Source organism: Tasmannia lanceolata, unplaced genomic scaffold, assembly GCF_043159265.1.
Source record: "Tasmannia lanceolata isolate RefF3 unplaced genomic scaffold, GAP_Taslan_0.1 ptg000044l, whole genome shotgun sequence".
Taxonomy (NCBI): Eukaryota; Viridiplantae; Streptophyta; class Magnoliopsida; order Canellales; family Winteraceae; genus Tasmannia; species Tasmannia lanceolata.
This window is the reverse complement of record NW_027518721.1, coordinates 20,801,468-20,817,637: the sequence shown is the minus strand read 5'-3', so window position 1 is coordinate 20,817,637 and position 16,170 is coordinate 20,801,468. Positions and strand designations below refer to the sequence as shown.

At 37.7% G+C, this 16,170-nt stretch overlaps 1 protein-coding gene and 1 non-coding gene across 2 annotated transcripts; one reads left to right on the top strand and one right to left on the bottom strand.

Moving 5' to 3' along the window:
- Window positions 1-1,234: 1,234 nt before the first annotated feature.
- On the bottom strand, window positions 1,235-1,306 carry TRNAP-AGG (transfer RNA proline (anticodon AGG)). The gene has a single exon. It is a non-coding gene; the product is annotated as a tRNA-Pro (tRNA).
- A 1,375-nt stretch (window positions 1,307-2,681) lies between these two features.
- LOC143863998 (Amino acid kinase family protein) lies at window positions 2,682-13,667 on the top strand. The gene is made up of 7 exons (XM_077374810.1): window positions 2,682-2,926; window positions 9,557-9,698; window positions 10,345-10,398; window positions 10,822-10,913; window positions 12,270-12,496; window positions 12,910-13,086; window positions 13,177-13,667. Exons 1-7 carry the CDS (start codon window positions 2,736-2,738, stop codon window positions 13,281-13,283), a joined length of 990 nt encoding a protein of 329 aa, XP_077230925.1. The 5' UTR covers window positions 2,682-2,735; the 3' UTR covers window positions 13,284-13,667.
- Window positions 13,668-16,170: the final 2,503 nt, after the last annotated feature.

Here is a 16,170-nt window from a genome sequence, read left to right as displayed (position 1 = left end):
TAATCTTACCCTTATTCCTTGTTCGCACATTATATTAGGATACAATGATCTCATTCAGTGCGTAAACCATTTAATGCCCTCATGCTTCGGGTCTACTACGCTAGTGACCAAATAAGCCACCTCAATGCATGTATGGAGGCTAAGTGTGATGCTGGTTGTATATAGGAGGGGATGTTTAGTCTCGACCCCAACTAGGAACATTTTAGGCCTGGAAAGTATTGGAATGTCATATCGGATCTGTGAATCCATAGACATGACATTTTTACTTCGCTACCTAGGGAAAACCTTTGTTCCATATAAAAAACATATTACAAATTCCTTTAATTCACTCAGTAGATGTCATGTAATCAATTAATTAATAATGGTTTATTACATAAATATTGGCTTTTAGGTCATATGCACTATAGCATTGATGAGCTACACAATGGGGATTCCCCCGCCAACTTACCCAATATGGATCCGACAAGAGAAGAGAAGTTGGGACTATGATTTAAATATTTTCACTGCTATTTTCTTGTAATAATAATTTCAGTGTTATCATCATAAAAAGTAGAATAGAAAAAGAATAAAGGATAATTTTTAAAAGTACTAAATGTTCACCTGCTCTATTTTTTATTAAGGATTTGCTAGGGTCCATGGCAAAAGGCATTTCACAGCTGGTCTGTTGCATGTCACCACCTCGTGAATGGAGACAACAGCTTTTGTCGCCATTAACAAAGTGGGCATGTCCGACAGACCAGCCGTGAAATGTCTTTTGCGATGGATGCTAGCAATTCCCTTTTTCTTATGTATAGTGCCATATATATACTGTATCATGAATCTATACAATTCCGAATCCAATTCAATGGCTTTGCTAAAGGCGATTGCCTTAGGATCTTTAAATTAGAAATTTCTTATTTACAATGGTTATGTCCTAAAACTAAAAGGAATTGCTAGTGTCCATAGCAAAAGGCCTTTCGTGGCCATCCACCTCGTGAATGGAGACATAAGCTGTTGTCTTCATTCACGAGGTGGCTGGTATGAAATGCGACAGACCAGCTGCGAACTTGCCTTTTGCGATGGACCCTAGCAAATCCCAAACTATAAACCAGTAAATGGAAAGAGCATTTCAAAATGAACCAAGGAGTTTCATGCTGTAATCTTTACCATGTGTCTAAGCTGAAAGGGCAAAACAATGACTCTCATCAGGTAATAAATAAAGGGCAAAAAGCAATGAGATTAAAATAAAATTTATGGGGCATTCCGAGAATTGAACTCGGGACCTCTCGCACCCTAAGCGAGAATCATACCACTAGACCAAATGCCCTCCTTTTATTGGCTGGCATTACTAATTATATTTATTCATTTTCTAAGCTAAGTCAAACTCAAAAAGATATTAGAACATTTAAAGAAGGAAAATGATATTGAACTGTTAGTGATAGACTTGATTGTGGTGTGTAATAGAAATATCCCCTATATTGTGATTTAATGATACTTTGATGTAGGCCCCTGACCCAACGGGAATATGCTATAGCATTAGATCCAACGGTGCAGGGGCAATGCCATAAGTTTTGCGGCAAAAATTATAGTAATTTTTTTTTCTCCAAACAAATGAAAGCAATATTATAGTAAAGAGGGGAAGGGATATAAAAATGGTAAAATTAAAATTTTAAACTTATTTTCTATCTTAGGGATGATCGGAAAGGGGGGCATAATTTAAAAAAAAGGGGGTAACGATAAAAAAAAATATTAAAAAATAAAGATATATATTTTTTTCCCAAAAAATTAAGGGCGGCAACTGTCCCCCTTCCCTTTCAAGTGCCATCGCCCCTGCAACGATGTATTATTATAAATGAATCCATCAACAAACATGCGTAGATGTGTATGGTGGGGTCTACTCTCTTTTTAAAATCTTCAAGATGTCAGTGTGGGGTTGTTCTTAAAGAGTAGAGGCACATATTTTTCTAGGTTTTATTTCTTTCAACTAAAATAGATTTTAGGCCTTAAGTAGAAAAATGGGCATAAAATTTGTTTTACCTGGTGGAAAGTAAAGGAGCCCATTAAAAAACATATGAGCGAGCAAAAGTACAAGTAGAGCCGGTTGCTATTTCCTTATCCTTGCTATTGACCAAAATTCAACACAATTCTAACCTTAACAAAGCCTCAGCTAATCAGCCAAAGTTCAATCCCTTAGAAATGATTTTTTTTTGGTGAGATTTGCTAGGGACAATCGCAGAAGGCATTTTGCGGAGCATCTCCGTGAAATGCTTTATGCAATGGTCCATAGCAAGTCTCCTTTTTGGTAGATATTTTTCTCCAAGGAAAACATGCCACCAAATTTTAAGAAAAAAAAGGAAAATGTTATCAGCACTACTGTACTTTGACGAGGGCACTCCTCACTTCATTAAAAGTACTGTATGACCCGCACCAGAGCCTAAATAATAGGTTGTGCCTCAAAAATCATTTTCATAGGCTGATCCTAACCCTCCTATCTGAATGTTAGAAGGTTGATCCTAACCCTCTATAGATAACCTATGGAAATAATTTTTGGGGCACAACCTATTTAGGCTGTGGTCCATCTAATTGACGGTTTGGATCATCCTATGATGTGGGCCATACCGTACTTTTAATGAAGTAAGGAGTGACCTCTTAAAAAAAGAAAAAGAAGAAAACGAAAGAAACGAAAAAACCCACATTAATTAAAGGCTTGGGGAACCAATGATGTTAAATCCCATTCATAACTTTTTCAGTGTCTGATGGCGATTTCGAACTCGTTTCATCGTCTCTCTTTCGGAACCCATTTCTCTCCTCCACCTTTACCTCCTTCTTCTTTTCCCCGTAATCTTCATGCCTCCCCTATGTTGGGTTTTCAAAACACACGTTGCCCAATGTTTCTCAAATGCTCTGTCTCCGAAAATGGGTCCCTTCCTGATGCAACCACTCTGAGGTATTTTGTAAACAGATTCATTATCTTCTTCTTCTTCTTCATCTGGGTTTTTATTTTCTCTTTTCTTTCTGCTTTATTTAGAACTGTGATTAATATCTTGGCACTGAAACTGGTTATGGGTATTGTAGATTTAGCATAACATTTGTGACAATGGGAAATTGGGTCTGGTTGAGACGTTTAGAGATTGTTGTAATTTTTCTTAGTGTGGTTGTGAGGAAAAAAGTGCTAGGACTGTTGATAGATAGTTAGATACTATAAAAACTTTTCATTCTTTCTTAAAAAAAATATTCGGGTGTGGCCATAGGCCTTGATGGTTCTAGTGAATCCATTTAAGGGTTCGAGTTTGATCTTGGGTAACCAGTAGAAGGGTTTTTGTTTCTTAGAGTATGATAAATTGAATGGTAAATGGGCTTTTCTGTTTTATGGAGGATTAGTGATGAAATCTGAGAATGATTAAGAAAAATAGCTCTTTGGCTTTGAGGTGTAAGGGAGTCACTCTTTGATTCTAAGTGCGTAGTGTTCAATTAAATTGTGGGGACTTAGAGGATGAAATGGGACAAACAATGAACACTACTCACATTTCCTCTACGGCTCTAAAGAGATTACGTATGATAGATTGGGGAAACCTACATCGTGTTCCCAATGGGTACTGCAGAGAGGCGTACACAACTTGTTAATGTTTCTTCTTCCTAATGTGAGTTGTTTGATTTTTTTGGAATGTTCCTACAAGTTGTGACACAAGAATGAAATGCATCTTGGTGACTTTATATCCCTTCATAGACTCTCTTAGAATGAGTCAAATATGTTTGGTGCTTCATAAACACCGGATTTGCAGCAAGATGGATGATGATTTTTTCTTCTTCTTATTGTTGGATTTTTAGGTTTCAAATTTTAGAGGGAAGACTCAAAATAAAGAATCTTTCCCGTGCCCCTTCGTGTGTTTGCAAAGACTTGAACTCAAGTCCTTTTGTGTATGTGTGCTCTAAGAAAATGTGTGAAATCCAATGCAAAAAGTTTAGTCTCACATTGAAAAGTGGAAGAAACTTTTGCCTCCTCATTAGAGGTGTTGTGGACGGAAATGCTTGGGCCTTTCAAGGGGTGTTGTGGACGTGTGCTCTAAGAAAATGTGTGAAATCCAATGCAAAAAGTTTAGTCTCACATTGAAAAGTGGAAGAAACTTTTGCCTCCTCATTAGAGGTGTTGTGGACGGAAATGCTTGGGCCTTTCAAGGGGCATTGTTATTATCTATTTGTCTGGATGAACTCATTTTAAAATGAATTAAAATAAACACACACGCACGCACGCGCAATGGGTCGTGGGCTTAGAAGCACGAAGCGGGGGCGGGAGCGGGAGCGGGGGCGGGGAAGCGGGGGGTTTAGAAGAGTCTAAGTTTGGGAGCGTACATGTAATATTTTATTTATATATCTTTCAAAATTCAAGTACATAAAAAAAAATAGTTTCAAACCATTTTCATATGTATCTTTCAAAATTTAAGTACATAAAAGAGCAGTAATTTCTAACTATCTTCACCATCTTCATTTCCGTACACTTGTTCCTCGCGCCTTTTGAAGATGCACAAGCCTTTGTGCTTGCTCCAATGAATTACTTTGAAGAGTTGGAGAAGTTCGATGCAAAGAAGTTAGTGGTGGGACTTATGGGGTAATAGAACCAGGTGAGAGCGTCATGAGAGCAGTTCCTATCACTTTGGGGTCGCGCTCCCTTGAAGCTCCTTCCTAAGGAACGCCGAATCGAGGTTCCGAGGTGGGAGCGGCACCTCGAGGGAAGATTCCTGCTTCTAAGGTCGTGGGCACGGGCACAGGCGTGGCATGGCGTGCATGCCGAGATGCGTCTCGTGCAGGTGAGCGGGTTCTCGTTTTGAACTCATAAATAGCTTGTTTACCGTTCAAAATTTGTGGTTAAATTTTAAATGAAACATTTTACAGTTTTATTATTTTGAACGGACACTATCTAAGCATCTTATTATTTCTTATCATTTAAACGACTGTTTTCAACGTTATGAGTCGTCTTCTCCGAATAGAGTAATAAACACATGCATGACTGGTTTAGAGAAGACACTTCTTCTTACAGTGGTGTGTTCTTCTCTATAAAGAGAGAAGAGTTCCATCGCCCAGAGATACAGTTGAAAAGTCTATTTTCCTCAACTTTTCCGCTTTCTGTTTTCTTTGAAAAATCACTCTGTTTATTGTTGTTGCCAAAATGAAAAAGATGTTGTCGCTTATTTGAAGAATCTCGTGCATACTAAATATATTTAAAGCATTATGAAATATAAGAAAAAGGCAAGGCACGAAGATGCCTTGAGAAAAACAACCTTCAAATTGAACAAAACACACTAGTCTCGCAGCGGCATCTGTATTCTGCCGTAAGTGAGTGCTATATTCCAATTTTCGGCAAAGGACCCATTGTTCATTTGGATTGCAAGTTTTAACCTTTTTTAAAGAGAACGTCGGCAAGATTCAGCCACAGCTTACTCTTTTTTTAATGGTAAAAATCACTCCGTTCCTCCATCGTCTATTCCATCTGAGCACAATTTTGAAGTGATTTGATGAGGACCAGTAAGCTAATGCACGTTTACTAGAGCATGCGAGCCTTAGTTATGGATTTTGTTTCATTCACCGTTTTGTTTTGGCCAGTGGTATGGACCACTTCAGGGTTTCGACTTTTGATCGTTTTTCACGTTTCGTTTCAGAAAAGACCTTACGTCGGCCAGGAATTTTTTAATAGTTAAAAATAGGAAAAAATCATAAATTGCTAAAAGATATAAGAAACAATTAAATGAAGCAAATATTAAAAAAAACCCTCTTTATTACTTAAAAAATTAAATTTAATGCAATATTGATCGTAAGGGAAAGGCCTGTAAGTGGCTTTGCAATGGAGTGGTGCTTGGGATTAAATCTTAGGGAGCAAGGGTGCTATCGGGTGTACTGTTTGGGATGAAAATAGGGAAAAAATGGAAGGTATCGGGCCTGTCGGAGGAAGTTGTTTGAGGCTGATAATTTGGCAGATTTTAGGGAAAGTATGGGCAGGAAGGTAGAGATTTCTAGGCTTAAATTCCAGGAAGGTTTTACGACAAACCTGAAGGGCAGCAAGTTGGACGACTTTATGCTAGTATTGTTGAAAGGCTGCCATTGGCGTCAAGAGGCTGCTTTGGTGATGAAACCTGCAGTTAACCTTGAGCACAAAAGGGCTGCTATTTTTCCACAGCAGCTTCATTGGTGGAAGGTCGGGAAGCCTGGAAAGGCTGGCTTCAATGGAAGAGGCTGTTGGAATCCAACAAAGCGAAAGGTAGATGGGGAAGCAGTTGATTCAAGAAACTTGGTTCTTGTTGCAAATTTCAATCCAAGAAAGAAGATGAAGATAAACAAGGAGGATATTTTCCTTTCCAAACTCAATTAAATTTATTAACCAAAAAGCCATGAGAATCAGTTTATATTAACATGTATTTATAGAGTTTTGGGTGGACGATTCCTATTAAAAAAAACTTCCTACCTTTACTAGAAGAAGGAAAGAAAGAGAAAAACCATTAAAAAAGGATAGTGAAAAAGACAAAAATAACTCTTGCTTTGGCTAAGTCCTAAAAAGACTCTTAAAATCCTAAAACATAGCTACTTTGGACGTCCAAACCAAAACTACTTTTTTTTTTCTTCTGAATAGTAGCTTTCATTCAATAAAAGGGGTGACCGAGATGGTCCACCCAAGATTACAAATAAAACGGATAAAATACAGAAAAGAAAGAGAAAAAGAAAATAGAGAAAAGAAAAAGAGGGGAAACTCAGTCAAGGGGGAAGGAAATCGAACATCTCCAAACCCAACTTCCTCGCATCATCTTTGGCAAACCTAATCCTCTATTCCGTTAGCAGATCTTCTGACGTGCTTGAACACTAGAGACGACCCACTAACACGATTAGAAATCTCATAAAAAAATGGAGCAAACCTCCACGGGGGAACAACCGAGCCACAAAGCCACCTACATACAATCACCTTGTCCAAACACTCACGATCCAACGTTTTGATTCCCTGATAACCAGCCCTAACTTCCGCCTCGCTTCCCTCTTAATAAAACTAGATATTAGCAAATATGATAAAGATAAGATAATATAAATTAAATCATGGTTTCTTGGTGAACAAGGAACATTAATTGTAGCGTCATCTGATTCTAAGGTGATCTGTGGATGATCGGCCTTCGGGTAATATTATCTGGCATCCTCGCGGGCTCGATCACCGATCCCTACAATCGATTGCTTGATCCGGTGGTCCGAAATGGTCTGATCATGGCTATGTAGTTCTTGGCCTTCGAACTTCATAGATGCACCTGCATCACAAAGCTATTCTATCATGCTGTAATATTCTTCAAATGGGTCCATTTGAATGAGATATGTCTGGATGGACAACCCCTTAATCTGAAAAGACGCTTCTGACTGAGTACATCTTCCTTATCCAAATTAGGCCTGCACTCTAGGTTTTTTTTTTTTTGTTTTTGAAAAGAGGTGAATTAGAGAATAAATGAGGGAAACAACTAACTAAAGGAATCTTTTATATTTGTATTTATTCTTATTGCTTTTTTAATTTTTTACTTCCAATGTTCTATGATTGGAAAATATTATTCCTAGACCATGAATTATAGACTAAAGAAGAGGGAATTTTTTTTTAATCGTACTTATTTAATTATTAGTTATACATGTTGCCTACTAATTATTCCTATTAAGACTAATTAAATAGTTAGGATAGGAATTTAAACAATAAGATTAGAACTAGAAATTGAACAGACGGAAGTTATACCTGAGAATGAAGGTGGTACGTGGACAATTGAAGAACTTCGAAGGTTTCTCTTTCCAGCAAGGCAACAACTAGGCCAAAACCCATATTTTCTTTAGCTCAACCAGGAATCTCCTTTTTAGGGATTTGTTATAGTTTTTCTCTAGAAAAATGATGGAAATTGTTGTTGTCCAAAGTGCATTTAATAATCTCTATTTTTAGGGTTAAAAATCTGGGGGAAAAAATCATCCAAAACCCATGTGGGACTTTACGTTTATAATTAAAGTATCGAATTTGTTTGAATTAGCACAAATGAAATGTGTATTGGAATATGTGCAAGGTTAGTTAGTTACTTCCCCAAATGAACAAAATTTTGCCCATTCGGATAGGCAACTATATGATTGAATGGCAGATGTTTGATCAGTCTATTCGGATTGTGAATCATTGGTGATTTCTTATCCTTTAAAAGAGGTGGGGTTTGATTAGTTAGAAGGGGTGCATTTTGGAAGAGACCTTTCATTCTTCAGGGAGCTTTGAAAAGATGAATTTGAAGGAAAACATGGGAAGATTTTGGAAGTACTTTCAGTTCTTGGGTTGAAAATCCTATAAGGGCAGATAATTAATGCACTTTAGACACACGTTCATCACTAGAGCCACTCCTGTCATTGGCTCTGGTCAGGTTGAGGAAGAACAAAATGAGGTGTCACAGGCTGGGATGGGAAATAAAAGAACTCATAAAAGGCAATGTAATGAATATGAGTGGGTGGGTGAGAAGAGAGATGTGCCTGACATGTAACACTAGTGGGACACATTGTCTACATGATGAGTTGGAGGAATATATTTCAGTGGTGCAAGTGAGTTGTGTTTGTCAATTTTGGATCTTCATTAGGCAATGTAGAGGCGAGGTAGGAATTTTTATTTTACGTGAAACATAATTATTATATCTTCTTCTTGGATGGCCAGGAAGAGGAGTTGAATTTACAAATACCGAGCTAGTACAATATGAAATGAAATTGATGTAGTGAAGAGGGAAGGAAGATGAAAGATGCAAGGCGATAGAAGAACAGATCAAAGTGAAATGTAGAAAAAAAAATATTCTATTAGTTATACAATTTGTTTTCTCGACCTTGGTTAAGACAGCGGGAGTGGGTTTGAAAATGGAAAGGCAACTAAGATGGGTTTGAGATTAATGCAAAAGGCAAAGGTATACATTTCATTTCCTCTAATTATCCTGGGTGTCATAAACTTTCCATTCTTAGGAATCTGGTGGTTGTTATGTTTCAGTTAAAACATTCACATTTCACAATCATGGCACTATTTAATTAGACATTTGATCATCTAATTGCTTAGCATTTTGTTATTGCATGAGAATTTTGGTGTGCGTCTGCCATCTGTTAAACAACTGTGCTGAATGGTATTCATGTCTTTCTGTAGATTATATGTTTGCTTGACCATATGCATTTGATTTAATGAAGATTGCCTAATGATCCGCTATTAGAGCTTCCGTCAGCCTTTGCTTCTTTCTGCCTTGGTAAACATTGTTGAATTTTGATTTCATCATTTATATATCCTAGAAGTTTATCATCCTCTGAGTTGCTAGACCACAAGAGAACATAACGGTGAATCATGAGGTTGGTCTTCAGCATTAGAGGCCATTGTCTTGGAAATTTTGCTTTTTTTTTTTGTGCATGTTTAATATTTTATTCCATGGCATACCCAAGAAAAAAAGAATTTATTTTATATTTTTCTGATTATCTTAACTGGACTGACCTAGTAGGTTTTAAATTTTAAACTGGAGGACCATTCTTTTCTTTTTTTTTGGCTTCTTCTATTTATCAACTTCGTGGTTGTAAACAGATCTCAAGCATCAGCCACGATGCCCTTTGGTTTGACAGCAGATGAAGCTGCCATGTCTAGGCCATATAGATGGCGCAGGGTGTTGCTGAAAGTAAGTGGAGAAGCACTTGCAGGAGATCATGCACAAAATATTGATCCAAAGGTGGGTATTTGAAAATTGAAATCATGGTGGAACGGGTATATTACCACATTTACGCTACTTTAGTATCTTAAGGATCATATTATTGAAAAAGACATCAGGCACTGGTTCATCTTGTCTTTCACCATGTGTACAAATAGCACCCAAATATACTTGCATTTAGCGTTCCTAGTATTTTTATTTCTTTCCATGAGTTTTTCTTCTCTGTATTCCTCGCAATTGACCTCCTCGGTCTGGTTTTTCTTTTATTTATGAAATCTTGCTATCATTCAAAAAAAAAAAGGTATTCATATTTCTTCACAGTATATGGATCAGTCAAGAATTCGTAAATGAACTTATATGAGCATTATAAATTAAATGGAAATCATCCTAAATCCAAGGTAGGTGGTGATGAACTTATATGAAATTATGATTAAATTAAAATCAATACTTGCATAACACTTATAAGTTCTTGCTCAAAGGCTGGTTGCCAGTTAACTTGTCAGTAATTTTGGGGAGAAGGACTATGTTAGGGGCCTTACCTGACTAATGGGGGCCCCTTATTAGTCCATTACTTGCTGCTTGCTGGTTCTTCTACTCTGTATTCTCCACATTGTATGCTTATTCTCGATGACTTTATTGAGAAGAACACTGTGTTATGGTTTTGTAGGTTACAATGTCCATTGCAAGGGAGGTTGCTTCTGTAATTCGGCTTGGTGTAGAGGTTAGCCCTTCTGCCTGTGTTTTGTTTTATTACGGTCCGCTTTGGAAATTCTGCAAAATTTTCAGAAAATGCTTTTTTTTTCAGTATTTTTTGTGATTTTCCTTTTACCCTTTTTAGTGATAGTTTTATAGTCATTTGACGGGTATTTGATGTCTTCTAACCCTCCAAAATGATTGAGAGGGTTAAAACACATCAAACCTCCTCATTTCACACTTATGCTGAAGCCATTTCTTTGAATTCTATAGCTATTCTTTAAAAAATTCACTGTTCCTAACATCTTTTTTGAACCAGAATACTGGAATGGATGAAATACTAGAATGTTCAATTGCAATGTGCAAAACCAAACACCCACTGGAACATAATTAATATTTAAGTTGGATTGTGTTCCAGGAGGAGTTGGCTGACAGTTTTGAATGCTTTCAGGTTGCTATAGTTGTTGGTGGGGGAAATATCTTCCGTGGATCCTCTTGGGCAGGATGTAGTGGCCTTGATCGTTCATCTGCTGATTACATTGGGTATGCAAACTTTCACTAAGTAGCGGCTATCTTTGGTCCCTTTGGTAGAAATTTATCCTTCAAAGTTAAATTGAACGATAACTCATTTCTGGGTAAGTCTAACATGGATTCTTCTTATTGCCACCTGTTTTTTTATTTTCCGAAGTAAAACACCTCTTTAGTCCCTTTGGTAGACTTTATCCTTCAAAGTTAAACTGAACCATAGCTCATAACTGAACCATAGCTCATTTCCGGTTAAATCTAACATTACCCAGGCTCGGTGGATTTAGGGCCTGTTATTTTTTTCCTTGAACAAATATGGAAAACATGTTATTTCATTATATGGTCAGGCTCAGTGGGACTTTAGTGAGTTCGTGTTTCTTTTAGTAAAAGGAAGAGGTAAAGATTAAAATGAAAAGAAGAATTAACAAACGTTAAATGATGGAAAGTTTTTACTTGAATTTGCCTACCAAGCTGCATATCATGTATCCATATTTCCCCTGGAGATATTATTAGCTTATTAGTTGGTTATTGTAATTTGAAAATTCTGTACTATGTTATCTTCATGTATCCTCCTTTTTGCCTTCAAAATTTGATTTGTGTTGCCCATTACTCACCTGAGATGGACTAACCTAAGCTACATCAAGTCAAGTCCCAGTTAAGGAGTTTTGCCTATGCTCTTAAATGTATGCTGAAAATATTGACACCTGTATCAGAGAAACTTAGTTTTGGTAAGGTTTGTACCCCGCCTTACTCTTCCAGGCATAATATTAAATTATTAATTTTTCTGTGTTGGGCAATGTAAGTTGGACATGGACGCTGTGCCGGTGTTGGATAAGCACAAAGTGTCTTACATGACACACCTGATACACTAACTTGTCCATTTATATTGTAAAATGGTTATATCATTTTAGAACCATTTCAGGAAAAAAAAAACAGTTACATCATTTTAGAAATGTGGATTAGACTTAAAATAATATAAAGATATAATATAATTAGAAACACCTATATGTGTGGATATAAACATAGTGAAAATGATTACCTTAAAATACAACTAAACAAGCCTTATATTAATTATGTTAGATATGGGTAGTGTTTTGTTCAAAATGTGTAGTATCCTAAAACACAACCAGGAAAGGTACATCCCCCCCCCCCCCCCCTCTCTCCTCCATGGGGCCCTCACTTTTATTGCATATCTACCATATTGTAGATGCCAGAACCGTATTGCTTACATGCAGTTCTGAAATAAAGAAAAAGGACAATTTTGTTACCTAGATACCAATTCTTCTGTACTTGAGGAATTTTCTTCTAAGAAGTGACAAGAAACTTGCAAAGTCCTTCCTTATTGGCTGATTTGTATCGTTCCTGGTTCTTCAGCATGCTTGCAACTGTTATGAATGCGATATTCCTTCAAGCAACGATGGAGAGCATTGGTATCCCTACACGCGTGCAGACCGCATTCCGCATGTCTGAAGTTGCGGAGCCATACATCAAAAGAAGGGCTGTTAGACATTTGGAGAAAGGAAGAGTTGTCATCTTTGCAGCTGGAACTGGCAACCCTTTCTTTACCACAGATACCGCTGCAGCTCTCCGTTGTGCAGAAAGTAAGTTGATATTCTCCGATACAAAACAAAAACAGAAAACTGCTTGCTTCCAACCAAGGTTTTAAATTTTGGCGAAAATTTTGGATTTCCACCAAGACTGAAACAAAATTCGCATGGCATCGTTTTGTTACAGTTCGCTGAAATTTCATCAAAATTTCCTCCGAAATTTCCTTTTTACAAGATTTCTACTGAAATTTCTAAGAGAAACCAAAAAATTTCCATGAAATTTCCAAGATTTCGGCGAAAATTTCATCGAAACCAAAATTTCGATTTCCATTATGGCTGAAACCGGAACCAAAACCAAAATTTAAAACCTTGCTTCCAAGTGCTATACATGGCATACATTCACTCAACACAAGTGCAAACACTCAAAAACCTTATGATCTGACATTGCACATTTTCCCATTATCTAGTTAATGCAGAAGTTGTGCTGAAGGCTACAAATGTTGATGGTGTCTATGATGATGATCCAAAGATTAATCCGAATGCTCGCCTTCTTGATACTTTAAGCTATCAGGATGTAACTACAAAGGATCTCTCTGTGATGGACATGACAGCCATCACCTTGTGTCAAGAAAACAACATCCCTGGTATGTCAACATAACACTGAGTTGGGGAACTTTTCAAATTTTTGCTCCCAATTCAAAAAGCCTGCATTCGATACTACTTTCTTGTTGCAGTTGTTGTGTTCAACTTATCGAAGCCTGGCAACATATCGAAAGCTATCGTGGGCGAGAGAGTAGGCACCTTGATTGGTGGAACATGGAATTCAGAGACAAGAAATTGAGGCGAGTTCATAGGCTCTGGTGCATAATTTTGGAAAACCCAGGAAGAATCTCTAGTTTAGGTTGGAGGATGTCAAGCTCATGTTTTTGCTGGGGCAGTCTATGGCGGTTCTATCCACTGAAGTTGGAATGCTGTGATTGTACATGAATTTTGCAGGATTAAATGTCTTGAAACTTGATTAGTCTTAGCTCGTCACGAGAGAAATCAAGATCAGTACATCGGATCATCAACTTAATATTGGACATGGTTGATAACTTGATATAAGTATAAAAAATAGAAGAGATGGAGTGACTGAATGTTCTTGGGTTCTTCCATGTGTGTGTATGTCTATTTTCGCCTTTATTCAAACCTTTTTTTTTTGGCTAATGAAGCGACAATTACTGCAGAGAGGTTTAGTTGCTTATCTTCTCTACGGCCTACAAATTCAAACATCTATTTAGGTTTCTTTGAGTCCTTTGACTGCATATTTTTGTAGTGAATTCCTGCAGTGGTACTATAAATGCTGTTAAAAAACAACTATTTATAGCTAAGTTCTATGGTTCAAGTCTAAGCAATTCTAAATTTAGTTTTATGTTGTGGATTGATGAGTTGTATGTAGGGGTGCAACTTGCGTTGGGTCGGGTTTGGTTGAGGCCAACCCTAGCCCAACCTGAGGTGGCGTTGTCTCAACCCTAACCGGACTCAAACATGAGCCTCGGGTCGCTGAGAGTCAACCCTAAATAAACCCATCTAACCCGATTTCCTAAATCGGCTCAGATTGGGTTCTGGTTGGCTCCTGACAAAAAGAAAAGATGGTTTTGAAAATCTTGATAAAATGAGGAAAGTAGGGGCCGGGTTGAGTTGTCCAAGGCCCCAACCTGAAATTAATGGCTTTCCCTAACCCTAACCCAATCCAACTCGAGGAAACTCCAATACAACCCGAGCTGAAATTGGTTTAAGCCATCAGGTTTGGGTTCGGCCCAACCCAAGTTGCACTCCTAGTTGTATGTAACAATGTATTAGGATTCTGCTATATAGTGCTTTACTAAACTTACTTTTCTTATCTATTATATGGGATTTACTAGGGACCATTGCAGGAGGCATTTTGTGGACCGGCTGTTGCATGAGAGAGCAGCCACCTCAGATGAATTAACTGAATAAGACAAAATCTGAGCCTATGTGGCTTCTCTCATGCAACAGCCTGTCCGCGAAATGCCTTTGGGATTGTCCCTAGCAAATCCCCTATTATATTATATAACCCATCAAAATAAAATAAAATCCCATATTATATAATAGCATTAAGGCGGAGTATGGGTTCATTGCTGAGTGGACAGTCTCCCCTTTCACCGAATGTAAATCCTATACATGGCATTAAATCCTTAATTTTTACATCGGGGCTCCAATGTTTTGATAATTCCGCTACACTTCCTTGTCTTTTAATATTTAAAGGGCTCGTGAGAGCTTTTTGGGAACTGTAATAACCTTTTGACGGCCTTTTAAATATTAAAAGACAAGAAAGTGGCGCGGAAATATCAAAACAATGGAGCGCTGATATAATTTCCCTTTTTTTTAATCATTTTCTCGCTGATTTTAATCCTAGGAAACATCTCACTTTCTCAACAGTCTGTAGGGATTTTCTCCCTTTAAATTCTTTCATTAATTAACTCTAATACCACTCAAAGGTCCTCTTTCCTATGTCTTCTCTTACATTTTATCTCAACCACACGATGAGTCGTCCCAATGACGCCAACTCATCCGTTGATGTGACTCGACTCATCATCTCATATCTCAATTCCATGTGCAAGACTAGAGGTGCAAGTTTGACCTTGCCGGCCTTGACCCGCCCTTAGCCCGAACAAGGTCTGGGTTGGCTTTTTCAACCCTGAGGGCAGGTTAGGGTTCATTTTTTAGGCTCTGTCTTATGGTCGGGTCCAGTTCAGAGTGAATACTCGGGTCAGCCCAATCCTGCCCGACCCTAATTTTTCCATTATAGAATTTAACCATCTGTGCATGTTTCTTTTGCTAATGTTTTTATTATCTTGGATTGATGTTTCTTTAAATTATTATTATTAATTGTCTCTGCTGCCCGTCATGTTGCTGAATTCATAGTCTTATTTTGTTTTCTTTCTCTGTTTATTGATCATTTTGTTCTATATGATATGTCGTTGCTTTATTTTTGGCACTCTTAACTGGTATTTGCACTAGGATCAATCAGAGCCAGCCCAGCCCAATCAGGGACAATCAGGGCGGGCCAGGGCCGGCAATGGGTTGAGGTTTTTCAGGTCAGGGCAGGTCAGGGCCGAAATAATGGGATCCAGGGTTGGGCTAGGGTTTTGAAAAACCCGACCCTGTTGGAGCCCTATGCAAGACAACTAAGTTAAGGGAAGTGATATATCCGCCCCTTTTGATTAGCAGGGACACCCAGAGCCAATGTATCAATGACTAAAGTGGGGCTGATGTACGTGATATATCCGCCCCTTTTGTAGGAAAGTTATTTTAATATCTATTTAAAAAAGTTCTAAATTTAGGTTCCTCAATTGATATTATTATTCTTATTGACGTGAATTTTGCTCTATGCGTTTACATGCAATTGATTCTCTCTTTTGCCGAGAGAACAGCCACCTCAGGAGAATTAAATGAGTAAGAAAAAAATCTGCTAAATTCTCTCCTTCAAATGTGAGCTGCGAAAGGGCTATCGGCGAAATTTCCTCCCAAATCTCTCTCTCTCTCTCTCTCTCATGTATTTCTTAAGATGGCATAAGGTAAAGCAAATGCAACCATAAATACTCTTGAGAATATGTAATTTTGCATGTTTCTTTTTCTAATACTTCTTTAGCATTTTTGTATTCTCATGCTCATGTACTGAATAACTTGGTTACAATACTTTGCATTTCAATTAGATTTCTTGC